Source organism: Leucoraja erinacea, chromosome 16 (assembly GCF_028641065.1).
Source record: "Leucoraja erinacea ecotype New England chromosome 16, Leri_hhj_1, whole genome shotgun sequence".
Lineage (NCBI taxonomy): Eukaryota > Metazoa > Chordata > Chondrichthyes > Rajiformes > Rajidae > Leucoraja > Leucoraja erinaceus.
Window position 1 is genome coordinate 19,471,354 of NC_073392.1, and position 27,607 is coordinate 19,498,960.

The window sequence follows — 27,607 nt, forward strand, 5'->3', positions numbered from 1 at the left end:
ATACCTGCCAATGAGAAGGACAAACTACCCCTCTGGCATAAAGGCTCACCTAGTCATTCATCCCCAGTAATTGATGCCGAGTACACTGTATAAAACCGCCAGCGTTCTAAGGTACATCTGTAGAAGTTCGTAAGAGTTGTTGGAAGACTAGCCCAAATTCCTTAAAGTCTTCCGATTAAGAAGAGATGTAAAGGTGCTTTCTTGGCCATAGCTTCAATGTGATTGGTCACGGATACATTGTTGGGGATATTTGGCGTGTATGCTAATTCATTTCCAGAAGTCAATGACTAGCTCCCTCATTTTACTGAGGGAGAGATTGTTGTCTTGCCAACGTGTTACCAAGCTATCTATCTCCTTCCTGTACATCTTGCTGTTGATTGTGATCTAGTCACAATGGGGCAATTGGCCTGTTTCTGTGTGCTGCACATCTATGATTCTTTGACCTAGTTTGGATCTGGATCCAACTCGATTGTCATGCCTCCCCTGTCAAATAGCCATGCTTGGGAGATGTACAACGGCAAGTTGCAGTTCAATCAACGCTGCCAAAGATTAAACCAAAGATCTCCGCTATAAGATCTTTGGATTAAACTGCGGCATTTGGGGTGGCAACTCTTTAGCTATTGACAATAAAGTCATTTCCGCTACCGTGTGGGACGGGACTAATGTGACGGTCTCTTCTGCGTATCTCGCTCCCATTTGAAAGGCGGAGTTTGTGTGTGTTTTTTAAAGTGGAAAACAAGGGCTAGGAAAACGAAACTTAAAGCGCTCGGACGGGGAGGGAGAAGGTACAAGTGAGTTCCGGCTGTGGACACAGGACTCCCGTGCGCTTCCGAGCCCCGCACTGCTCGGCCGATGGACAGGCAGCCGCTGCTCAGGTATTCGGCCCCGCTGCACCCACCGCGCTCGCTGATCCCCCGCTGTAAAGACTCTGGTCCGGAACGATTGCAGTTCTGGTGCGTGGGTGCAATCAGTAGCCCATCGCCCAACTTGGTCGCCTGCGACCACCAGAGGGGAGCCCTTCAAAGCTCGCGGTGGCAGCAAAGGCCACAGGTAGCAGGGGCCGCGGGAGGAGTTGTTGTTAATTATTTATTTATGTCCTCTGCAGTAAGACTGGCTTTATTTAACAGCATGATCTTTACATTTACCCCTCCCCCCCCCCCTCCCCTCTCCCCCTGCCTTCACCCACCTCAACTGCCTCTTTGATAGATGTGCCATTGTTGCTAAACTCTCCTCACAGTTCTGAACCCTGAGTCTGGAAATTAATCCATCGCTTAAGCAATAAATATCTGGGGGAGTCCAGAATCAGGGGTCACAGTTTAAGAATAAGGGGTAGGCCATGTAGGACTGGGGGGGTATCACCCAAAGAGTTGTGAATCTGTGGAATTCTCTGCCACAGAAAGCAGTGGAGGCCAATTCTCCGTTGTATTCAAGAGAGAGTTGGATATAGCTCTTTGGGATAATGGAATCAAGGGATATGGGGAAAAAGCAGGAACGGGGTACTGATTTTGGATGATCAACCATGATCACATTGAATGGTGGTGCTGGCTTGAAGGGCAACAAGAGTTCAAAGTGGGGGTCCTTTGCAAGTCTGCTGATATAGGCTCAAGAATAACATGTTCCAGTAGGAAGGAGGGATAAGGATGGCAAGGTAACTGAACCTTGGATGATCAAAGGGGTTGTAAATTTGGTCAAAAGTAAAAGGAAATGTATTAAATTTAAGAAAATTAGCAGATAGGGTTTTTGAGGAATATATAGCAAGTAGGAAAAAACTCAAGTGGGCGATTAGAAAGGCCAAAAAGGGCCATGAATGACTGGTGTTGGATTTTTTTAAATTATATTTTTTTATATGAATGTTTAAAAACGAGGATGACCAGGGAGAAGGTAGGATAAAGAGGGGAATTTGTGCTTGGAATCAGAGGATGTAGGCAAGGAACTAAATGAGTACTTTGCATCTATTCACCAACGAGAAGGACATAGAGAACAGTGAGTTGAGTGTGGAGAATACTAGTCTGCGACGGCAATTTGAGATCAGGAAGGAGATGGTGTTAGGGCTCTTGACAGGTTGGAAGGTGGATAAATCCCCATTGCCTGATGTGATCTATCCCAGCTTATTAAGAGAGGAGATTGCAGCAGTTTTGACGAAGATCTTTTTACCTTCCTTCACAGTGGGTGAGGTTTTGGAAGACTGGAGAGTACCCAATGTTATTCCTCTGTTTAAGAAGGGAACAGGATATTCCAGGAAATTATAGGGTGGTGAGTTTCACATCAGTGGCAGGGAAGCTATTGGAGAGGATTCTGATTAACTATGCTAATGAGAAAAGGAATGGTGAATGGAGGTTAATTCAAACACATGTCTGGTGTTGCTCTTTGGTAGGACAAACTATGCTAGGACAAACTATGCTAGGACATACAGTAAACGGAGGTGTGTTGTAGACCAGAGAGACAATGGAGCACAGGTACATAGTCCCTTGAAGTTATCAACATAGGTGGACAATGTGGAGATGAAGGCATTTGGCACACTTGCCTTCATTTGTCATGGTATTGAGCAGAGGAGTTGGGACATCATGTTATAGCCATGCAAGACATTGGTAAGGCCTAATTTGGAGTACTGTGTAAAGCTCTTGGATGCAAGTAAACTGGAAAGGGTGCACAAATAGATTTGGGTATGGAGGACACATGAGTTATAAAGTTCTGAGTTATAAAGAGAGGCTGTTCTTTGGAGTGTAGGAGGCAGAGGGATGATTTATGGAGGTTTGTAAAATCACGAGGGGCGCAGATAAGTTGAAGTAACCTTTTTCCTGAGGGTAGAGAAGTGAAAAACTAGAAAGCATAGGTTTAAAATGAGAGGGGAAAGATTTAAAATAGATCAGATGGGCAACTATTTTACACAGAGGGTGGTGCATACATGGAATGAGCTGCCAGAGGAAGTGGTGGAAGCACTTAGTAGGAACTGTTTGTAGAGATATGGACCAGGAAAGTGGGACTGGCTCAGTTAAGCCACAGTCAGCAGGAATAACTTGGGCTGTGGGGCTAGTTTCAATGCTGTATACCTCTATGAAATATTTACACTATTCTGCTTATTGGCAATTCCCAGAATCATTTATTTACTGATAGATAATTGAATCAGTGGAAAGCAAAGTCATTAAAAGTTCTTTTTTTGCAAAACCTGTCAAAAATAGATACATGACAATTTCCTTGTAAAGTTCTGCGTTAAGTCGCAGGGGGTTATGCTCTCATTTGAAAGGCAACACTTGTAACAATGTGCAGCAGCCCCTCAATACTGCACTGAAGTTAAGTCAAGACTGGAACTGCAGATGCTGGTCAATGCCGAAAATAGACAAAGTACTGCAGTAACTCAGCGGGTCAGGCAACATCTCTGGAGAAAAAGGATGTGTGTTGTTTTGGGTCAGAACCCTTCTTCCCATTCTTTTTCTACAGAGATGCTGCCTGAACCTCTTAAGTTACTCCAATACCTCGTGTCTAACCAGCATCTTTTTTATTGGCTTGGTCACAAGAGAGAATGCAGCTGTTCATGTGTGGAAATTGTGTTTTTTATATTGCTTGGTTTAAGTTTCATTTTGACCAGTCAGCAGATGATGTTTCAAAGCATGAACAAAGTAATCACACAGTGAATAAGATAGTCAAAGAAACAGGAAGGTATTGCCTTTCCATGTTCACCAGAGATGCTGCCTGGCCTACTGATGTCTTCTAACCTGCTGTGAATGTGCCGGTTCTTTTGAAAAAAATAGAATATATACCCAACAACTCCTGGTTTAATCTCAAAAGCTTATAAAGTGGTTTTCTCGTGTTTAATTGCCTTTTGAAAGTTCTCAAGAATGTACTTTCAAAATTCTGTACTTTGCCACAGAAGGCTGTAGCAGGTGTCAGAGGTTATGGGGAGAAGACAGAAGAATGGGATTAGGAGTGAGAGATAGATTAACGGAGTAGACTTGATGGGCCAAATGGCCTAATTCTACTCCTATCACTTATTTTTCTGTGTTTAAATGCTAATTGCTCTTGAGGTTACAAAGAAACAGTCCAGTTTTTCTTCTAGTTATTTTGTTGGTTATGTTAAATCTGTAACTTTTGCTACTGACCTACTTGCTGAAAGAGATAGTGTCTTATCAAAGCCTCACTGTTTTAGTTTAGTTGAAGCTTAGTTTAAAGTTACAGCATGGAATCAGGCCTTTCGACTCACCAAGCCTGTGACAACCATCGATCACCCATTCACCATTTCTGTGTTATCCCAATCTCTCATCTTCATCTACAAGCTACACATGAGAGGCAATTGTACAGGGGCCAATTAACCTACAAACACGTATGTCTTTGGGATGCGAGGGGAGACCGGATCTCCTCGAGGAATCCCACATGGACCCAGGGAGAATGTTGAAACTCCAAACAGACAGCATCTGAGGTCAGGATCAAACCAGGTCCCTTGCGTCTGAGGCAGCAGCTTTACCACTATTCTACCCTGTACCTTAATAATAGGTATATTTTAAATATTGTAATATTTTGAATATACCTATTAGTTCTTATCTTTATATTCCCTGCTTGTTGGGAACCAATCCCAGCTTCTGGAGTATTTTCACATAATTGAACTCAAACTGTGGTTTATCTTTTTTTTAAGTGTGATGATAGAACTATACTTAATATGACAGTGGAGGTATAATGCTGTCTTAATTTTACAGTCTGTAACTCCACATGCAGAGCAGTTTTCAGTGTTTTCTTGACCACAATATTAATTGCCGCAGTGTGTGCTTGTGTCTCTCCCAGTCCCCCTGGGAATAACTTATACCTCCTCTCCACAATGTTTCTCCCCAAAATAATCACTGAACGTTTACCCACACTGTGAAATCTTCTCTGAGTGTGCCCATCACCAGAAATCTCTATAGTTTCGACAATAGACACAAAATGCTGGAGTAACTCAGCGGGACGGGCAGCATCTCTGCATAGAAGGAATGGGTGACATTTCGGGTCGAGACCCTTCTTCAGACTCTATAGTTCCAATTAATATTTACTATATTGACAAGTTTTGAATCGTCCATAAATTTTTTAATTGTCCAACCTGTTCCAACACAGCGCTCTGCCATCCCTGACACCGAGCCGAGCCCAGTCTCGCTAGCGCCTGAGCAGCGGACTGGTTGTAAAGCCACTAAGAAGACCATCCGGCCGGTGGTTTCCGATTCGTCGGACGGGGACATCTCACCTCCCGCTCGGGGCAGAGACAGCCGCCTGAGCCGCATGGAGCGGCTCGTGGAGCGTATGCTCCAGCGAGTCGTGCTTCGTGAGGAGCAGTTTCGCAGAGGGAGTTCAGGCACTCCCTCCACAGTGCCTCGTGCACTGGCCATCGCTTCCTCCTCATCCGAGGACAGATGTGGCGACCAGGGCTGGGCTGGTCAAGAAGAGGGGTTAATGGCTGAAGAAGTCGGGAGTATGCCAGGGGTACAGGAACAGGAAGAGCTGCTGGGTGTGGTGGACCGCTACGTGGCAGCCCCACGTGAAGGACGGCCATTAGAGCCAAAACTAGCGGCCAGCATTAACCACCTATCCAACAGGCCCTTACAGGAGCAGGTGGTTAATGAGGTCTTAGAACAATAGACGGCTCCTGAAAATTGTGAATCGCTCAAAGTACCGGCTGTCAACAGCCAATTCTGGGGGCACGTTGGGTCAAATATTCGAAATCAGGAACTAAAACTTCAGCGGATCCTCAGGCTCCTGACGTCAGCCATCCCCTCATTTGCTCGTTCTGTGGATGGTAGAGAAATGACCACAAACCAGCAGGACACCCTCGCACTGCTGTGCAATACTCAATTTGAGATAAATAACCTCCACAAGGAGATTATAAGACCTGCCCTCAACCCGAAATTCGCGGGGTTGTGCAAAACTCCAACCATTGAGTCAGATACACTGCTCTTTGGCAAAGACCTCACCAAAGAAGTCAAAGACATGGAGGAGGCTTCCAAAACTTTTGGCCTCACGAGGCAGGCCCCGGGATGAGCAAAACCAAAACCACAAAACCCAAGCGGCAGTCCACCAGTCGACGTCTACCCTATGGGACTGGTGAAAGCTCGGGGTCCGCATATCACCACCGGAAGCCTTTTTTAGGCCAAGGCCCAGAGCGGACCCCATGGAAAATGCGCCAACCCCAAACCTCACCAACACGTCAGACAACGCACAAGACTCGTCATCCTGCGAAGAAGCAGCAGAAACACCCATAACCATGGAGGTAGGTGGGTCTGGTTCCTACCAGCATATAGAAAGTAGGGGCGCTATACTAACAGGGGGGAGATTACACCTGTTTAAGGAAGCATGGGAGTCTATCATGAGTGACAAGTATATACTCAATAGTATTCGTGGATACAAAATACAGTTTGCACTAGAAAAATTGCCACCAGTTCAGCATTCACCCCAGAGGGGTTTTTCCCTCTCAGTTAAAGAAAAACGAGAGGGACAAGCTGAACTGGTGAGACTAATCACTAAGGTTATCATTGAAAAAACAAAACATGAACCCTTGGAATTTGTGTCTAAATTTACTATATTTACTAAAACTAAAAAAGATGGTGGATGTCGCATCATCATTGACTTAACTTCACTAAATATGTTTGTTAAGTATGTACATTTCAAAATGGAAACGTTTGTTACTGCCAAACAACTGATTTCCAAAGGATACTTCATGGCAGGCATTGACCTCAAAGATGCTTACTATTCAGTACCCATTCATAAGGATCAACGCAGATACCTGAAATTTACCTGGATGGGCAGCTATGGCAGTTTAAAGCGTTACCCTTCGGGTTAACATCAGCCCCAAGATTATTCACCAAGATACTAAAACCAGCCATGGCAATATTAAGGAGACAAAAACATATTGTCATGGCATATCTTGATGGTATCTTAATAGTAGGCAAAACCATGGAATTGGCTATATCAGCTGTGTCAGCTACCAAACAATTGTTTGAAACCTTGGGATTTGTCTTACATCCAGATAAATCGAAGTTGAAGCCATCCACAACCATGGACTACTTGGGCTTCACTATTAACTCAGTCCACATGTCTGTAACTTTGCCAAAAGAAAACAACTGAATTGGCACAAGCATGTAACAATTTAATGGTCAACGAGCGACCAACTATTCAATAAGTGGCAAGAGTAATTGGGAAAATGGTAGCAGCATTTCCGGCTACACAATTTGGACCTTTGCACTATCAAAACTTACAAAGAGCAAAGATACAGGCACTAAAACAACATGCAGGTCATTATGATCGTATCATGAAATTACCCACTGAAGCAATATCAGGGCTATAGTGGTGGGCAGAAAACGTTTGGCATAGTTCCAGCCCTATCATCATCGTTAACCCTACTTTGGTTATCCAAACAGACGCCAGTGCTCAAGGCTGGGGAACAACTAATTCCATATCCAGCACAGGTGGTAGATGGACTATCCCAGAGTCATCATTACTACTTACACTGGGCATTAACTATCTAGAGATGTTGGGTGCCTTTTACGGTTTAAAAGCATATGCATCAAATATGCATTACTTGCATGTACGGTTACAAATAGACTATACTACGGTGGTGGCCTATATTAACCATATGGGCGGCATAAAATCGATATCGTGCGACAAATTGGTCAACACAATCTGGCAATGGTGTGTCGAAAGACATATTTGGCTATCAGCAACTTACCTGCCAGGTAAGCTAAATACAGTGGCAGACACCAGGTCACGCAAATTTAATGACAATACCGAATGGATGTTAAACCCCAAAGTGTCTGCTAAAATTATCAAGCAATATGGCACGCCAGATATCGACCTATTTGCGTCAAGGCTAAATCGCCAAGTACCTATGTATGTCACTTGGGAACCAGACCCTGAGGCAGCAGCGGTAGATGCGTTCGCGCTGGATTGGGGAAATTTCTTCTTCTATGCATTTCCTCCCTTCTGCCTCATCAGCTGGGTACTTCGCAAAATACAAATGGACTCTGCTTCAGGTATTTTGATAGTACTCGACTGGCCTACACAGCCATGGTTCCCATTACTCCACAACATGGTTGTTGAAACCCCAATGATATTTCCCAGTAACCCAGAATTATTAACCCACCCAGTATCTGGCATAAGCCACCCATGCCATGATAAAATCAAACTCCTGGGTTGCAGATTTTGAAAAGACCATTACTGGGACTGGGATTGTCAGAAAAAACCGTCAACACCATGTCAGCATCCCACCGAACATCCACAAGAAAACAGTACTTGTCCAGCATCAAAAAGTGGGAGAAGTACTGCTTGGATACAGGGACCACCTACTCAACCGCAACAGTTACCAACGTACTGGAGTTCCTGGCAGCCCTTCACCACGATGAAGGACTCAGCTACAGTGCCATCAACACAGCTAGAAGTGCTCTGTCTGCCTATTTAACTCGGGCACCAGGACATCAGGCCATGGGGTCTAACCCGCTGGTGGTTAAACTAATGAAGGGAATTTACAACTCTAACCCCCCCAGACCTAGGTACACCCATATATGGGATGTCAGTGTGGTCCTGACATACCTCAGGGGATGGCCACCAGCCAGGTCCCTCACCCTGGAACAATCTACGCTCAAGACTATCATGCTGATGGCACTTGTATCTGCACAGAGGGTCCAGTCACTACACCTTTGCGACAGGACAACATGATCATAGCTCCAGACCAGGTCTCTTTCGTTATCCAGGGACTGATCAAACAGAGCAGACCAGGAACACCCAACCCAGTCGTGGAATTCCGGGCTTACCCGCCAGAACCACGGTTATGTGCCATGACCCACCAACTGTCCTACCAAAATAATTCAAGGGAGTGAAAAAGCCTTATGGGTCAGTCACAAAAAACCTTATGGTCGGGTGACGAGACAAACCATTTCAAGATGGCTCAAGCAGGTGCTAAAAGCTGCTGGTATAAACACTAACATGTACAAATCTCACTCCACCAGGGCAGCATCCACGTCGACGGCTAAAAGAATGGACGTGCCTATAGACCACATCCTGGCTACAGCAGGGTGGTCGGGGGAAAGAACGTTACGAACTTTCTATAATAAGCCGTTGGCAAAACCTGCTTTATTTGCAGAGAAAATTTTACAGTCTGCAAATATTTAATTTAAGCCCAGGGGAGCAATTTAATTTATTTGTGGTTATTGTTAATAAATACCGTTGTTGTTTTTACCTACAGATTCATTGGTTGATTACGATAACACACTTCCTCCCTCAAGGACTTCAGCAGTGAGTGAAGTAAGAACTGTTACACGGTTTGAAATCACAGAGCTTTAAAATCTTCACGTAGTCACTCATGTGACTCCGAAGTAAAATAGTAAGATTAAATGAGAACTTACCAGTTTGAAGTTTGATTTGTATTTTATGAGGAGTTACGATGAGGGATTACGTGCCCTCCACTCCCACCCTCAATAATATGGGTCAAACTGATAACTGAGGTCTCCTTTTCTTTACTATGTTTATTTCAATAACTGTGTCTATCTATGATTCCACATCGCTGCTTTGAAGGATGTCACGCATGCGTGCTGAGCGGGCTCTTCACATAATCCCTCATTGTTTTCGGATGATGGATTGAAGTGCTCCATGAGATGTTCAAAGCTTGGGATATTTTTTATAACCTAACCCTGCTTTAAACTGCTCCACAACTTTATCCCTGACCTGTCTGGTGTGTTCCTTGGGCTTCATGATGCTGTTTGTTCACGAATGTTCTCTAACAAACCTCTGAGGCCTTCACAGAACAGCTGCATTTATACTGAGATTAGATTACACACAAGTGGACTCTATTTACTAATTAGGTGAGTTCTGAAGGCAATTGGTTACACTGGATTTTATTTAGGGGTATCAGAGTAAAGGGGGCTGAATACTTTTGCACGCCACACTTTTCAGTTTTTTATTTGTAATAATTATTTGAAAACCATGTATCATTTTCCTTCCACTTCACAATTATGCGCCATTTTGTGTTGGTCTATCACATAAAATCCCAATAAAATACATTTACGTTTGTGGTTGTAACGTGACAAAATGTGGAAAAGTTCAAGGGGTATGAATACTTTTGCAAGCCACTGTAAATCGCATCCACTGCATTATCTGCAAGTACCTCTCTTACTTTGTTAGTGAGTTTTCAACAGGTTTCTATTTGCGTTGAACACATCCAAGTTGGCAGGCTCTTATTAATCCATGCTTCCCTAATTCCATTCTTACATTCAAGAATAATTGAAAACCTGTGCCAGAATTGCCTTTAACTCTACTTTTTTCTCACAATCTAAGATGCATTCCGTCTGGTCCTGGGACATGTAACTGAGTGGTGCCAAACTCTTTCTGGCCCTACCATGTCCATACCGATCAGTGACCATCCATCTGTGTTAATCTCATATTTTAGCACGTTGTACATAAGCCCTCTATAACTTGGCATACAGTGTTTGTCCAGACACTTCCTAAATGTTGTCAGCATCTGCTTCCATCACACTCTCTGGCAGTGTATTCCAGGAACTCGCCACTCTGAATGCTTATGCAAAATATATTTAGCAATGTCTATATGGCGCTATATGTCTAATGTGAACTTGTTTTGTATATATGTGAACTTGTTTTGCCTGATGAACTTGAAGTTTATGGAAGAGAAAGAAACTGATTAATAAAGATATATATTTACTTTTATGTAGGGGTTGCCTGAGACATGAAAATTATTTCAAGTGTTCCGCGAGGGTAAAAAGGTTGAGAAATGCTGCACTAAAGGCTACTTTGTGGACTGGCTTTGAAAAGGCTATTGAGATTAAGTATAATTCTTCAAACATTCTTGTCCTCTATAGATCCTGCATTTATATGTGCCATAATTTCTCTCGCAATTTAGTAAATGGTCCATTTTGACAGCAAAAAAAAAAAAATTAACACTATCTCTCATTCTACTAATTTGTCTTATCGTCTACCCCTCACCTAACCTGCAATCACCATGTATCCTTGATCTGTGTAGGAAGGAACTGCAGATGTTGCTTTAAATTCATAATTCCACCGGATGGCGCTTTGATGGCAGCCTCGCCTACAGTCTGTGCCGTCTTATTTTGTGTTATTTTTAGTGTGTTTAAAAAGTATATGTTAATATACCCTGGTTTGTTTTATGTGGGGGGGGTGGGGGGGTAAAAAAATTTCAATCTCTTACCTTGCCGGAGATGCGATTGTTTTCCGTGTCGTATCTCCGGTCGCTCTGCGGCCTAACATCGTGGAGCTGGAGGCCTTGCTCGGCACTGACTTTGAGCCCCACCACGGGGCGTGGACTTACCATCACATCAAGGAGCTCGCAGTCTTGGGTTGAGACCGACGTCGGGAAGCTCCAAAAGCCGAATGACGTGCGACTAGCCCTGACCCGGGGTAGATCGCCCGGCACGAAGGAGCTGAGATTCCCCCCCGATGCAGGAGCTTGATCGCCCTGACGAGGAGGCCCACAACAGGCTACGGGAACCAAGATTGCCCCATCAACATGAGGTTAGAGGTCCACGAACGCTGGAGGACAAAGAAGAGAGAGATTGAACTTTTTCGCGCCTTCCATCACAGTGAGGAATGCGGAGGAGTCACTGTGGTGGATGTTTATGTTAAAATGTATTTTTAGCGTTCTGTTGCTTTTTATTGGTATGGCATGTTACAAAACATACTTGGCTAATAAAATATGATCATAATTATTATGATTATGAAACTGAAGATAGACACAAAAAGCTGGAATAACTCAGCAGGTCAGACAGCATCTCTGGGGAAAAGGAATAGGTGACGTTTCGGGTCGAGACCCTTCTTCCGACTGAGAGTCAGGGGAAAGGAAAAAGAAGAGATATAGACAGTGATGTAGAGAGATATAGCACAAATGAATGAAAGATGTGCAAAATAGTAACATGATAAAGGAAGCAGGCCATTGTTAGCTGTGTGCTAGGTGAGAACAAGTTACAGACAGTGAGACTCAGCAAGACGACTGCAGCTGCTACGACTTGTGTGGGGGAGGGATGGAGAGAGAGGGAACGCAAGGGTCCCTGATGTATCCTTGATCAGTTCTCTTCACAGCCTATTTTCCTACTACTTATGTGATATCAACAACTTTACCTGCCATACCAAATCATCCATGTAATTTATGAAAATTGTAACAAGTTGAGATTCCTGTACTGATCGCTGTAACTCATCAAGTTGATAAGACCCCTTTATGATAACTATTTTATATTGTCTAGGCCATTTGAAGATACAAGTCACAATTTTTAAAATGGATTTGCTGGTCTAATGTAGGTGATGTGGCAGCCATTTTGTTCAAAGCAAGCTCGAACTAGTATCAAAGAAGTGAATGTCATTGTTGGGCTATATGTTGGGGCCACAATGAGTGATTTTCCTCCTTCCCCTGCTGTCCTGTTATTGTTATTTACCTTTTGTATTAATAGGTGATAGTGTATTTATGATAATGGACCTGCTCTCATTTGGATATTCCCAGTACATGAAAACCAGTGCATCTACATGTTATGTGTGTAATAATTGCTTTCAACTCACAAGATCATAGCATGTATTTTTGTTACAGAAACCTTGAAGCCGACCAACCATGTCAGCCCCTGGATCCCAAGCTATTAGCTGTGGCTGCAGCTCAAGGTAAAACCTAGACGAGTGATAAGTGGAAGTGGTGCTGGTTAGAAACCCATCTTTGGAGATCATGTGTCACTTCCTGTGCCTGCCGCTCATTGCTGAAACTCCTGGATTGTGCAACTCATCTCTGTACATTGCCTGACAACTCAGAATGCAAGGGTACTTCCAGTTACTACTTAACCCAGTTTACTGCAGGGGATTGCGACAGACATGCTGCTTCAGCATGTTGGGGCATGAACATAACCAGTTCAGCAGCTGACTGCCTAAAAAATCTACATGCTGGAGAAACTCAGTGGGTCAGGCAGCATCTCAATCGGTTATTGGTCGATGGTTTATTTATTGTTTACCAGGTTCAGTGAAAAACCTTTTTTTGCATACAGCTCATTAAGACTATCCCTGTAATTAAGCACAATCACCCCAGTTAGTACAGTACAAAAACAGCTGGCCCCAATCCAAATGTCGTCTGCCCATCTTCCTCCACACCTTCTGCCTGGCCCATTGAGTTCCTCTGGCACTTGGTTTTTGTTACACAAGATTGCAACATCTGCAGTCTCTTGTGTTTCAATTGCGAGCCTGACTTAGAAGAACATCGTCATCAAGAGAAAGCCACAAAGTACAGGACCGTATCTTGAATTGAAGTCCCTTCTTTGGAGACTCTCCCACAAACTGAAAACATCTCAACATCTCCCCTGTTATGCCCTCCAAAGATCATGCATGTTTCAATAAGAACACCCTTCATTCTCATAAAGTTTACATTTCTATAAACATTTACAGCAAAATCATGCACATTTAGGCAGACAGAACTCAAAAAGTTAACAGGCAATGTTTGTTTATGATAACTAAACACAACCCACACATTATATCATGAAATAACACAGAAATAGCACAATGATGCAATGAAAAGAGAAAGTGCTGGAGATACTCAGCAGGTCAGGCGGCATCTGAGGAGACAGACTTAATATTTCAGGTCGACGACCTTCATCAGAGTAGGAAAAAGTGGGAAATTAAGTTTGTTTTAAGCGACAGAAGGTGGAAGGGCTGAAGAGAACAAATGGAATGTCTAATATAGTGGAGACCAAGGGACCTTGGGTGACACATGCCGCTGGCCCTTTCTCAGTGAGGGTGTTGGAGGCTTCGTAGTTCCATTCTGATTTATATGGGGGAGGTGTAAGCAGAGATTTGGACCTGGAACTGTTGAAAATATTCAGCCAACCAGCAAGTGACAATGGAGTGAGAAAAATGAATTAATGTTGCAGTTGATGACCCTTCATCAGAACTGACCGTTTCTGACGTAGAAAGATTGTTTTCTGAAAATGCTTAATGCAGTGATGGATCCCGAGAGCGATAGTGTGCCTGGAGAAAATATGACAAACTGCTTCTTGAGCTTATGTTGGGCTTCATTGGAGGCTGGAGGAAGATATCTCGGTGTAATTGGGTGGATAGTTTAGCTCCTTCAAAAGGAGCTAAACCAAGATGGGCTATGGGCTTGTCTCAGTGCCAGTGTTGGACAAACATGAAGTCGGCTGTTTACTGCTGAGAAAGCAGAACTGCCTGTATTTTCCCTAAATAATCCCATAGCTTTATAAGAAACAAATATGTTCATATTCAGGATCAAGCTTTTGTTTGCATGGACCTCTTTTATTGCTTGATTCCCTAATTGCCCATGAATTGAATGCCTTTCTCAGCCATTTCAGAGGGCACTTAGGAGTCACCCACCTTGATCAGGGGTCCAGACTGGGTGGGTTAAGATAGATTACCTTCCCTGTGGACAATTAGTATATGAGATGGGATGTTAAGGCTAATCCAATGAGGTTTTTTTTTTTAGCCATTCCTAATAACTTGTCTTACTTATCAGAACTACTCTGAGTGGTTTTGAACAGAGCAATGGATTGCAGTCCAAGCATCTGTAGAGACATTCCAATAATTTAATTGCACTATTGCCCACCACAAGTGATGATAAGTCATGTTTCAATGTGTAGCTGTATGTGTTCACGTTGATTAGTGATTTGGCAGAACTAGTTCTCCCTGATGTGCTAAGTCAACAAGATCCTCATCCTTGTGAAACATTAGTGGGAAAGATAGCCATGAACCAAGTGAGCTCATCTCATTTAGTTGCCTGAGATCCCTTCAGCAAACCCAGTAATGTGCTGGAACGAAGTTGCAATGTGTGGGTAGTTTTGTAAAGCTGCGCTGACCTTTGGTACATAGTTTTGGCACAGAATAAAATGGAAAGATTGGCTCAAAGGCAGCTGCTAAACTCTGCCACCTGCATCAACATGTTCCCAAAGGTTGCGACTATTTGAGGAGCAGCACATAACAGAATGCACTTGTCCCTCTCTGACTTCCTTTAGTCCATTACTCGTTTTATCTTGGACTTTTTGAAAAAATAGTTCAGGAATCCCTAAAATATAGAAAGTGTCTTCTGTTAATTTCAGAGACAGGAAGATCCAACTTGCATTACAATACGTTCTACGGCACAGCAAGAGTAATGGATTTTAGGCAATGCCTGTTTCCAGAATTTCGGTGATTCAGATAAACCCAGGAAACTGTTTTAAGTAAATACGAACCAAGCTCGCAGCCCAGACTTCAGCAGGTTGCATTTCATGGTTGTTGGCAAACGGAGTTTCCCGTTTGGTTGTGTATGTGAAGAACCAGCTACTGAGCCAGGAAGTGTTTCATTAGCGTGATGGTGAATCATGTTCATCACAATCCCTCGAGCAAGCAGTTTGTTGACCGTGTTTCTCCCTCAGGGCGGGCCCTGGATGTCAAAGAAATGTGGGGGAAACACTGCAAACTAACTCTTCCTGCTCATGGTGACCAGAGCCAGATAGAGGGTACTGATATCATTGCCCCACTTCTCCACCCGGCTTAAGATTTGAATCTTCTGAAATCTGGAGCCACAAAACTGCAAATGCTGGAACCCTGAACAAAAAAAACAGGCTGTGTAGAAACGAGGAACTGCAGATGCTGGTATATACCAAAGATAGACACAAAGTGCTGGAATAACTCAGCGGGTCAGGCAGCGTCTCTGGAGGAAAAGGATGGGTGACGTTTCGGGTCGAGAACCTTCAGACTTGGAAGAAAGGTCCCGACCCAAAACGTCACCCATCCTTTTTCTCCAGAGACGCTGCCTGACCTGATGAGTTACTCCTGCACTTTGTATCCATCTTCTACAAAAAAAAACAGGCAGCTGAGTTCCTTAAGAAAGATCCTGATCTAAAATGTCATCTGTCCATTTCCCTCCACAAGTGGATAGTATTCCATTGTTTTCTCGGCCTGTGCTGTGTAGATGATGGAACGGCTCTGTATGTCAGAAGTTACCGCATACCCACCTCCAACCTGCTTTTGGTAGTCACGTGTTTTTGAGGCAGGACAGTTGAGCTTGTGGTCAATGATGAGTCCCTGTTTACCACCCGCCTTTCAGCTGATGAATCCACCAGGTTGACCCACTGCAGGAAGAAGCATTGGAAGTAGCAAGGGCACCGAATGTACTCAGGGTGGGGGACTTGAAGGACATTACTGCAAAAATGGATCTGCGGGACATAGTGAGAAGACCAACCCAAGGACAACTACCTGACTACTTCCTCATCAACCTATCTAACAGAGACAGTGGTTCATCTGTTTCCTCTGGGTGGCCCCGTTTCCACCCACATTCATACAGGTTTGTAGATTAATTGACCTCTGTAAAATTACTCCTATTATGCAGGGATTGGATGAGAAAGTGGAATAAGATAGAACTAATGTTCACGTGTGATTAATGGTTGGCATGGACACCGTAGGCTGAAGGCCTGTTTCCGTGCTGTATGTCTAAACTTAACAAATTAGTTTTAAAGGTTAGCACATGTGTTGGAATGGTTTGTCAATGGAAGCATGTATCGTTTTTGTTGCAGCTTACCCCGAAGCTTCAGGAGCCGAGGGATTTGCCTCCGCTCCGTCAGTTCACCTGCTGGATAACGTGACTGGATACGAGGGGACCACAGCAGACGGGGGTGAGTACGAGGTGTTGGCTCAGTGGCTTTGTGGGTCAGTGCAGAGCGTGGCAGCACGTACACCATCCCAAACACAACAGGTTTGACAACCCCCCGCCCCCCGTGTCTCCATCCCAGTCCCACAAACTGCAGCGTTCTCATTCCTGCCTCCTGGCACTTGTGTCGTGTTGAAGATTAAACGGCAGCAGAACCACGAGCCTCGGCTGAATCACTGCAGGTGCACTGCTCGTTTGGGGAAGTGGCGGAAGGGCATCGAGTGGTGGGAGAGCGTCGAGTGGGGGAAGGGCATCGAATGGGGAAGAGAGCATGGAGTAGGGGGGAAGAGCAGAGCAATGATTTGCATTTTGCGGGCACACTCTGACAACAAAATTGCTAACCTTGCAGTAAATGGGCATATTTTTATGTAATTGCAAAATCATTCTAACTTTCACTTTAACACGCAAAAACATTGCTCATCAGCCCAGCTTGCCCTTGAGCAAAACTGCACAATGCAGATGGCACCACTCAATCTCGGTTGGAGTGAACGGCCTCTGAAACGTATTCCTTTCACATCCAATAATCCAACTACCTGATATAAGCAAGTGGGGCCCAAGCCACTCTCATTCATCCCCTCTACACCCCTCTCCCCTTTCCACAAAGCCCAGAGACATGGAATCGACTTCTGGTACTCCTGCTGTGAAGAACAGAGAGGACTAATAAGGGGGTCTTAATGCTGATGGCAGATAGTGATAGCTGATGGTGGATAGTTATTCACTGTCTCACCCTGATGACGACAGGGGAGGGGGAAAGATGGAATCCTCCAGTGGAAAATCTAACAAAGTGTTTGTAATCCACAGAGAGGTTTGTTCCCCCGCCTGTTTTCTCGGAGGCAGCAGCAAGGAGAGATGAGCCTCATCCACAGAGGGCGTGGAGGTGAGCTACCACACTCAGTCCTGCAGCACCTGAGTCCAGATTCTGGGCTGGACCCCACTACCATGCGGGAATTCCGGAATCTGAGAGCACTCCTGGAGCAATGGGAAATGAAACATGACAAATACGACTGTTGAGAAATCTGTGTTGTGCAAATGGGAGCCTTGAGCAATTCAATGTGCTGTTCGGTTTTCAGGCAGGGCAAACCAATGAGCAGGAGGACAGTGGTGTGTCGACACGGTGGCCTAGTGGTAGAGTTGCCGCCTCACAGCGGCAGAGACCCAGGTTCGATCCTGACTCTGGGTGCTGAGTGTATGGAGTTTATACGTTCTCCATGTGCCGGCTTTCTCTGGGTGCTTCGGGTTCCTCCCACACTCGTATAGGTTTGTAGGTTACTTAGCTTTAATAAAAATTGTGAATCATTCCTGGTGTAAAGGATAGTGGTAGCATAAGGGTGATCACTGGTTTGCACGGACTCAGTGGGCTGAAGGGCTTGTTTCCACGCTGAATCTCCAAAGCACGGAACTTTGCTTCAGCCACACAGCTGCCATTTGCCAGCATCTGCCATGCGGCCAGATCATGTTAGTTAGTGTCTGGTAAATGCACCGGCTTCTCTCTGCTTGGCCCGGTGTCATCGATGTCACACGTTAGGAACGAGTGAGAGAGGCACCTTTCACATTCCCAAAAGCATCTCAGCCACTGCAGCAATTGTTTTAAAGTGTCGTCTGATAAACTCAGCTGCCAAATTGCATGCGGCGAGATCTCACAAGTAGAAAATGACAACATTATCTTTAGTCGACTTAGATTTATTATTGTCATATGTACTGAGGTACAGTGAAAAGCTTTGTTTTACATACTATCCAAACAGATCAGATATACCATACACAAGTACAATCAAGTCATACTCCAATACAATAGATAAAGGGGAAGATACAGAGTGCAGAATATAGTTATCAGCATTGTAGTGTATCAGTTCCGTTGACAATGTCCAATGTCCACCATGGGGTAGAGGTGAATCGGACAGTAACTTACTTTATTGTAGGACCATTCAGAAGTCTGATAACCAAGGGAAAGTAGATCGAACAGAGAAGCAACAATTTTACTTGCAGGCCTCCTCCCTTCCACCAGGGGGAAGCATTGAGGCATTTATGAACAGCTACCCAAACTTTTGTGACTAAAATACAATCTGTGCCATATTTAGAGAACATTAGAGAGTTGGTTTTAAGGGTTGGCACAAGCATGGATTCAGAGGAAATTGAAGGTGATAAACATTGGCCAGAGATCTCACTTGTTCTTGGAAAAGCATGGAGGGAACTTCTGTGTTCACCTGAGCAGGCAAATAAGGCCTTGATACAATGGCTATTTGCATGATCGTGATACTGACCCGCAGCACTTAGCACTGGATTGAATTATGTTATTTAATCTGTGGAATGGGGCAAAATACTAATGCGGATATTTAATACTGATAATATGTCTGTATTTGACGTGGTATATTTTAGGTGTAACAAATCCTCCCACCAGACCTAAAGTACTGTGTGCAATTCAATGCCTTGGGAGGATATTGTCCTGGGTACGAGTGTAGTCTAGGTTTATCAGACTAATAACCTGAACTTTAGGTGCTCAATTATTAAATTACAATTACATGCCCTGCGACTTAGATAAAGGGTTGATTTGTTTTAAAATAAATGAAGGAATATGTAGGATGGATGAAATGAAACAATTTCTGCTGGTTGGACGTGGTCAATGGTTCAAGGGTACTTTATTGTTACATGTGCTGAGGTACAGTGAAATTTGTATATAGTACAGTACAAGTACCACTATACATAAGCACCCAGGTAGCTTTTAGATAAGCATCTCCAATACAGTACATGTGTACAGCAGTAGTACACTGTGACAGTATACAGAGTTGCCAGCTTTTTGGCCCCTTTTTCAAGTCCCAGTTGTTGTGAGTGTAGGGTTTTTGGCCTGACTATGAAGGCCTGTTGTTACACTTACAGGGGGGGGGGGGGGGGGGGGGGGGGTGATGACAGCATTAAATACGAGGAATCAGAGAATGCTCTACATCTTGAAACCGTTCGACCTGTCAATTGACTCATGGCTGATTCTATATCTCCAGCAACTCGCTTGGCTCCATGTCCATATCACCTCATTCCTTTCTCCGCAGTATTCCATCCATCACTGAGGAGACGGCCAGAGAGGCGTTTATTCAGTATGCATCCAGCGCCTGTTGCTACAGTTCCAAGCCTGCCAAAGAAATGGTCTTTCTAGATTTAAAACCGTGTAACGCCTTTAGAGTAAGTGATGACCTTTTTGGAGAAAAAAATCAACTGCATTAATTTAATGTCTTATTGCATTTCCAAGAAAGATCTCCAGGGCTACAGATAAGTTCATTTTCTTGTGCAGTTCTCAGTGCTTTTTATTAAGCCTGGTTCCTCATATGAATGTAAAATAACTTCCAATATATATCTTGACACCGATGTAAAGATTATCAATGGTTGTACCACCAGTGAAGCATTAGATTAAAGTTTGTCAGCAACATAATTGGACAGCCAACGTCTAGTGGTCTGTCAAATTTCCGTTTGAATGCCCACTGGGTTCATACATTACTTAGCTGATAATTTGAAGTCAGTTTTATTTTGAGAACCTCTTTCATCAGTTCCATCTGCTCTTTGTGCAAATAGCTCTACTTTTTAAAGATATATGGTATGACTTAAACCTTCAGTCCTTCCAGATCCATTTCCAAATAGGAACTGAGCAACAGTTAACATGTGCACGGAATCTATGTTGCTGTAAAGGTGCTTTATAAAAGTAATTTGTAATTACATGTTAACTTGCGCTGAATGGAACTTCCAAGTCGATGGAAAGGTTGGACGACAATTCTGAATTTATATTAATGCCCATCGTGCTGTAGAGTGCGAGACCAAGTGTGTCTCAACAGCCAGACCTCTGTCAGGTGGCTTCATCTTGGGGCAAGTGAAGACTGAGAATACCTCAGCTAGGGCAGCCTTCCATCGACCTTTGTAGGGGAGAGCATGAGAGAGCTAAAGAACGTGAGGAAGTGAATGAGAAAGATCACAAAGAGTGCGACAAGGGATTTGTAAATCTGAACCTGAATGACAATGGTCAGAGTAAAAAGAAATGGGGGAAGCAACCTTAGCAATGACATCTTTAACCCAATGCAGATAAAACCAAGTAATGTGCTCGGATGTCAAGCTCTGCAAATGCCATAGCAATTAGTTATATACCATGATCTTGCAAGCTGTGCACCATCGCTAAACAAAGTTCATTTTACTTCAGTATCGCCTGGAAAGCTTCACTGAATCCAGATCGACTGAGTGGACATCAATGCCTTATAAAGGTGAGCATGAGACAAACAAATTGAGCAGAAGACAAAGAATTACACCAGGAACAACTGGCACGGACTGTAAATGCTATTAGATATATTATTGCAATGAACAAAACACGATGTGTTGTAGGACCTCAGCGGGTCAGGCAGCATCTGTGGAGGGAATGGACAGATGATGCATTGGGTTAGGACTTCTTTAGACTGATTTTACATGTAGGGGGAGAGAGGTGGGGGCAGGACTAAACCAGTCAAGTGATAGATACAAAATGCTGGAGTAAACTCAGCAGGTCAGGCAGCATCACTGGAGAAAAGGAATAATTGACGTTCCGGGTCGAAACCCTTCTTGCGACCAGGGTCTGAAGAAGGGCCTCATCCGGAAACATCGTCTATTCCTTTTCTTCAGAGATGCTGCCTGACCCGCTGAGTTACTCCAGCATTTTGTGTCTATCACTTGACTTTGTGTCTTTGGTGTAAACCAGCATCTGCAGTTTCTACACATACGGCAAGTAAGTGATAGGTGGATACAGGTGAATGTTTCTTTTGCCAGCAGTTTGTTTAAGTCGTTTGGAGCCTGTCAACTGTCTCTTGCTGTTCTAGGTCAGTTTGTGGACAGCTGCACTTATGGGCCCGCCCCCCTTCCCTGGGATATTTTAATGGAAATACCACAAATGTTTCAGGACGACATCAAGAATGTCCCAGTGCCACACACTTCATCCATTAAGGTATGTTTCCTCTAAACTACATGCTGGAAAAACATATGCTCGGTCACCAACTTCACAACTCCCTCATTTTGCCATGGAACATTCCAATTTCCCCAAAAATGAAGATTGTAACATGTTTGGAGTTGATGTGTTAGACCACCATGATGATAATTTTGGTGGCCTTATCAAATATATCATTGGGAATGCCTGCTTGAAACAGAGGGCTATTGTTGAAGTTGAAATCTAACCATAAATCCAATCTCTTCCATAAATCAAAATACCGAGAGCCTCCTGACTTTGTGAGATGTGGGATAGAGTGAAGAGTAATCATGTTTCTCTTTTCTCAGGGATGTCACGCATGCATGGCGATGGGTAAAGTGGCATGTACCAAATGCACTGCAACTGGACGGGTGAGCAATAAACACCAGTTTTTCAATTATACATCCCCCATTGGGTTAATAGAGTTTCCACCTTACAGCTCCAGTGACTTGGGTTCAATCCTTGCCTCCAATGCTGACTGGGTGGTGTTTGAACATTTATCCTGTGTGGGATTCCTCCGAGTGCTCCAGTATCCACCCCCATCCCAAAGACTTGGTAGCCTGGGAGAATTGGTCACTGTAAATTGCCCCTTTTGTGTCGGTGGGTAGTGGAATCGGAGGGTGGGCGACGGGGAGTGGTGGGCAAGGACGCTAGTTTAAGTGAATGAAATGGTATTGGTATAGCTGATTGCTTAGTAGCCAGCACGAAGGGCCTGTATCCATGCCAGGTGACTGTAAATTTGACAAGACTTTAAGTTGTGCTTCACTCATTGGAAGCATGGGTCCTAGATTCTTAAGCGTTAAAACCATACCTGCCACCCATATTATCATTTGTTCGTGCACTGTGTTTGAATAAGACTTCCTGAGCTTGTATTTGTATGTCTCTGTTCCATGAAGGGGTTTTTCAGATTATCAAATCATAGAAACATTAAGGGCAAAGCATGGAGGCAAAATGATAACCTGCTTAATCCCCTCTTACGTTTCTCACCCCCACTTTCACCGCCTTCGTCCCAGAACATCTTGGAATTTGGTGTCTGGAGCTGAGGGGTATTGGAAGTAGGAATGCAACCAAAGTTGACATTATTGGCGACTGTATTGCAGTACAAAGTTTCCAAAATTCTAGTCCCAAAACTGAAGAGGCATGATTGTATGCCATGCCTGTGTGTGGATGGATGTGTACACACCTTACTGACTCCTCTACCCTTGATGTAACTGTTGGATGCACTGTCTATGGTGGACATCTCCTGTTGGGCCTCCTCTTGCTCCACCACTTCAATGGCATTAAAAATATTACAAACTCTTGTCAAAGTTATTTCATTACGCCAGGAAAAGCCTCTGAGAAGTTGCTCCCCTTATTCCACTTCCATATTTTGATTGCTCAAAACAGACCTGCGGGGGAAAAAAAAAACAGGAGATGCTCTAACCTGTATGACCTCGTGGGGAAGAGATTGAAAGTTAGAGAAATGGAAGGTTTGGTCTATAAAGGGATAAGCTATGGTGCTTCTGTTGCTTGTTTGTCGACATACCAGTGATATACCTTACCATCTGTAGGGGACCTGTGATGGGCTACCGTCTCTTGTTCAATAGATTGCTGCATTTGAGACTGACACTGTTTTGTGAATGCAGGTGAGATGCCATATTTGCAGCGGTCGTGGATACATACTTGATGACAGATGCCATCCCTGCCACGGTACTGGGCTTAGAGGGTAAGCATATTTGATCAGATGCGGTGCTGAATCAAGGAGATCGAAACCGTAAATGATGGAAACACTTGGCAAGTCAAGGAAGCTTCTGAGGAAAGAGAAACAGATTTGAAGACCCATCATCAGAATCATATCCATAAAACACAGTATAATCTGCCTCAGTGTGGGGTATCTGAGATAATTGTATTTGGTGGTTGGGGAAGCAGTGCGAGCAACATTAAAAGGATGCCGAGACCAGGAACCATGTTATTTCTCTACGCCACCACCTCCCCCCCTATCTCCAGTAGTTTGATAGTCATACAGCGTGGAAACAGAACCTTCAGCCCAACTTGAACACACCAACCAACATATCCCATTTACACCAGTCCCATCTGCCTGCATTTGGCCGTTATCCCTCTAAACCTGTTCCATCCATTCACAAAATGTTTCCATTGCAGTAGTATCTGCCTCGACTATCTCCTCCGGCAGCTCGTTCCACCACGCTTTGTGTGGAAAAGGTTACCCCTCGGGTTCCCATTAAATCTATCCCCCTCACCGTAATCACAAGGATCTAGTTCTCGACTTCCCTACTCTGGGCGTCTACCTGATCTATACCACTCATGATTTTGTTCACCTCTGTAAGATCATCCCTTAACCTCTTACACTCCAAGGAATAGAGTCCTAGCCTACTCAACCTCTCCTTGTAGCTCAGTCCCTATAGCTCGCCATTAATACATTTGTGTTCAAGTAACTCATTCATCACATATCAGTGGTGAATGCCGGGATGTCTTCAATGCAGTGCCCTCGAGCAGCAAAGTGGGTTACTTGTACTCATAGGGTCTTTCACACTCAGAAACAGAAAACACTCAATGGTGGTGATTGTATTTGGAAATGAGTAGTGACCTGAAGAGTTAACGTCAGCCCATGCACGCAAGTAGGACGCTGGCAAAGTTAATTATTGTTAAATTACCTACTCCATTGTAGTTATTGTTCTGGGCAATGCATAACAAGTTGGAGTTATAGGCCTGATGGATGTGCCATGAACCCGTTTTCCCAGCTCTTCAATGAGAGCATTTTTTAATAGACAGTTGTGGGATATTTCTTTTTCCTTTTGAGAATTTGGTCCAATTTACTTTCACTTCAGTTAAAGTTTAAGGCTGTGAAGCTGAATCACCTTCATTAACATTCTTTTAATCACGGTGTGACCCGTTCTGGTGAATGTCGGTGACTATGTTGGTCCTGCCTTAATGTATTTACACAGCATTCACTGGGAAATGAACAGGAGTTATTGATGGATGCAGTGTAATTGATCCTGGCTTCTTGACTAAAAAGGAAACTGCTGGAAGAACACAGTTATTCAGGCAGAATCTGTGGAAGGAAATGGAAGGTAACACTTTTGGGTTGTGACCCTTCATCACACTGGAGTAGAGGGGAGGAGATCTCTTGTCTCCTTCATTTGTCATCTCCTGCCTTGGTTATAATCTTCACCAATCCCTCCCGCCTGATTCATCTGCCAATGAACCTCTCCTCGCCTGGTTCCAACTACCACGATAGTTCTTTCCCCCGTCCCTTCCTGTCACCTCCCTCTCCCAGCTATCTCCACTTTCCATCAGTCCAAAGAAGGGCCCAAACCCAAAATGTGATCTATCCATTTCCCTCCACAGATGCTGCCTGACTTCTTGAGTTCTCGCAGCAGATTACTATTCACTCCAGCATCTTCAGTCTCCTTTGTTTCCGTTTTGATGCTGGCTCTTGTTGGTCCTCAGCTGTACTTCGTGTTCCGGATGTGGTACAAAACCCTGTGAGACATGTGAACAAAGCGGACAGCTCATGATGTACATCCAGCTAACAGTCAAGTGGTAAGCTCAGCCTTCATAATGTACTGCGCAGTTAGATGGTAATATTGGATGGGAGCCTGGGACACTTACTGCTGTTTCTGCCATGTGGATGCTGTATCTCTCCATACACAGTGCCCAGACCATGGTTTGTGACAGAATTGTCCATGTGTGCACAATTGTTCAATATACTTTCCCACCATGGTAGTGATAATCATGGTGAGAATTTAGGTAATCGAGGAGATGGGGAGAGGATTGTGGAGAAAAAAGTTAATGTGAAAGATGGGAGGTATAGAGAGAGGAGTTTGTTGGTGGTATGTCTGGTGAAATCATCGAGTAGAGTGGGGTGGGCAATGGTTGCCATAGAAATGTTTGAAACTTAAAAGAGATCAAATGGAAGAGTACTACAGCGAGTACAGCCACTGCCCCTTGGCTGCAGAGTCCCAGGTACAATTCTGATTTCCAATGCTGTCTGTGTGGAATTTGCATGTTCTCCTTGTAATAGAAACGTTTCAGTCCCCCTCCCCCCCCCCACATCCCATAGACGTACGGGTTGGCTGGTTAATTAGCCACTGTAGCTTATCTCTCGAACGTTCATAGAGTAATGCAGCACGAAAACAGGCCCTTTGCCCCAACTCATCCATCACAACCAAGATGCCCCGATCTGAGCTAGTCCCATTTGGCCCATATCCCTCTAAACCTCTCCAATCCATGTCCAAATGTCTTTTGAATGCCGTTATAGTGCTTGGCACAATCACCTCCTCGGGCAACTTGTACCATATACTGTGTTGGTGAGTGGTAGAATCTCGGGGGAGTTGATGGGAATGAGGATGGAATGAGGCCAGAGGTTGATGGGAGAGCAGATAAAAGTATATGAAACTCTGAGAGGCATAGATAGGATAGACAGTCATAACCTTTTTCCCAGCGTAGAAAAATCAAATACTAGAGGCATAGCTTTAAGGAGAGAGGGGCAAAGTTTAAAGAAGATGTGTGGGGCGTGGTGGTTGAGGCAGATCAATAGTGGCATTTAAGAATCGTTTAGATAAGCATATGGATACACAAGGAATGGAGGGATGTAGTTTGTGTTCAGGTAGATAAGGGATGTTTGTGGCATCATGTTTGGCACAGACATTGTGGGCTGAAGGGTCTGTTCTTGTGCTGCACAGTTCTACGTTCCATATGCACTTGAAAAACTTTCACCTTTCTAATCATTTTGTATTCTGCAATACAATGGAACCTACACTTTATGTTCTGGCTCCTGTGATTCGGTTTGCAGAATATGCTCATACTTCTCGGCCATTCCTTCTGGAAAGGAAAAAAAAGTTGTGAAAACTTAAAACAAAAAAACTCGCTACATTTCTTCAGCAGTTTGCCTTTTGTACACAAACATTGAACCTTGATATGAGTTTAACATCCTGTCATGGCTTGATGATATACAGGAGTATAACTCTATTGTAATGCAGGCTCGTTTAAGGATAGGATTTATTATTGGTGCATTAAGCACTCGGTGTGTTGTGAGCTCCATTTCAAATCGATTTGTAAAAACGGAGCTTACCCAATTATGCATCAAAAGAATTTGTAATTTGATTTTTTTCTCTCTTCCTTGATCAGGAAAAATAACGTTAATGAATACGTTGCTGACCGACATATCGGACTTTCTTTAGAACTGTATAAGAAAATGACTGGGCAGAACATCTTTACCGATGAACAGCCCATGGTAAGAAAGAGAATCTCTATACTTTTAAAACTCTGATCTTGGATGTGTGTGTGTGTGTATGTGTATAATCATACTGCTCGAAAAAACGACGCCCTAACGATAAAATGTTTACATATTCCTATAGAGATTTATCCGGTGAAGTCAAAAATCCCCTCGCGCTCCCTCTCTGTTCCCCCCCACACCCCCGCAACGGGTAAGGGACGGGTGTGTTTTGCAGCCGGAAGCTAGGGATTATTCAGGAACCAGCCCTTATCTCTGACGACGCCCCCTCAACCCCACCCCCCTCCCCCGCTCTCTCTCTGTCCCCCTCACGCTCCCCTCGCCCCCCCCCAAAATCCTCCCTGCCTCCTTCCCTCTCCCCCCTCCCCCCTCCCTCTCTGTGTCACCCTCTGTGCCTCTGCCCCCCTCTGTGCCTCTGTGTCCCCCTCTGTGTCCCTTCCCTCTCTGTGCCGCTGTGTCCTTCTCTCTCTATCCCCCTCCCTCTCTAGCCGCGCCTGCGAGTTGGGGGCTATGCGTGAGTGGATAGGGCGGGGGTGGGGTAAAAGGAGTGAATGAATAATATTAATATAATATCAATGGGGGTGGTTAGTGTGTGGGGGGGATGGTTAGTGTGACGCCGCAGGCCACCACCTCCCCCGGCAACCGCGCGTTGAGGGTACGGGATCCAATGGGTCCCACTTGATCTAGTCTTCTTTAAAACTACTTTGAAACATGGATTGGGTGATCCATGCGTAACAATGCATCAGTTAGTGGACCTGCGACTGAAGGCCATGGG

General features: G+C 44.2%; 1 protein-coding gene across 1 annotated transcript in view; it reads left to right on the forward strand.

Annotated features, from left to right (window-relative positions):
* The first annotated feature begins 682 nt into the window (after positions 1-682).
* Positions 683-27,607, forward strand: part of LOC129704915 (uncharacterized) — a 61,016-nt gene continuing 34,091 nt past the window's right edge. The window contains exons 1-11 of the mRNA XM_055648325.1: positions 683-875; positions 12,554-12,621; positions 16,506-16,604; positions 17,441-17,516; positions 19,678-19,807; positions 20,811-20,871; positions 21,457-21,581; positions 21,908-21,970; positions 23,225-23,304; positions 25,047-25,139; positions 26,727-26,832. Of these exons, the coding sequence (XP_055504300.1) occupies positions 853-875; positions 12,554-12,621; positions 16,506-16,604; positions 17,441-17,516; positions 19,678-19,807; positions 20,811-20,871; positions 21,457-21,581; positions 21,908-21,970; positions 23,225-23,304; positions 25,047-25,139; positions 26,727-26,832 (924 nt within the window). The 5' untranslated portion in view covers positions 683-852. The remainder of the gene's footprint in view (positions 876-12,553; positions 12,622-16,505; positions 16,605-17,440; positions 17,517-19,677; positions 19,808-20,810; positions 20,872-21,456; positions 21,582-21,907; positions 21,971-23,224; positions 23,305-25,046; positions 25,140-26,726; positions 26,833-27,607) is intronic.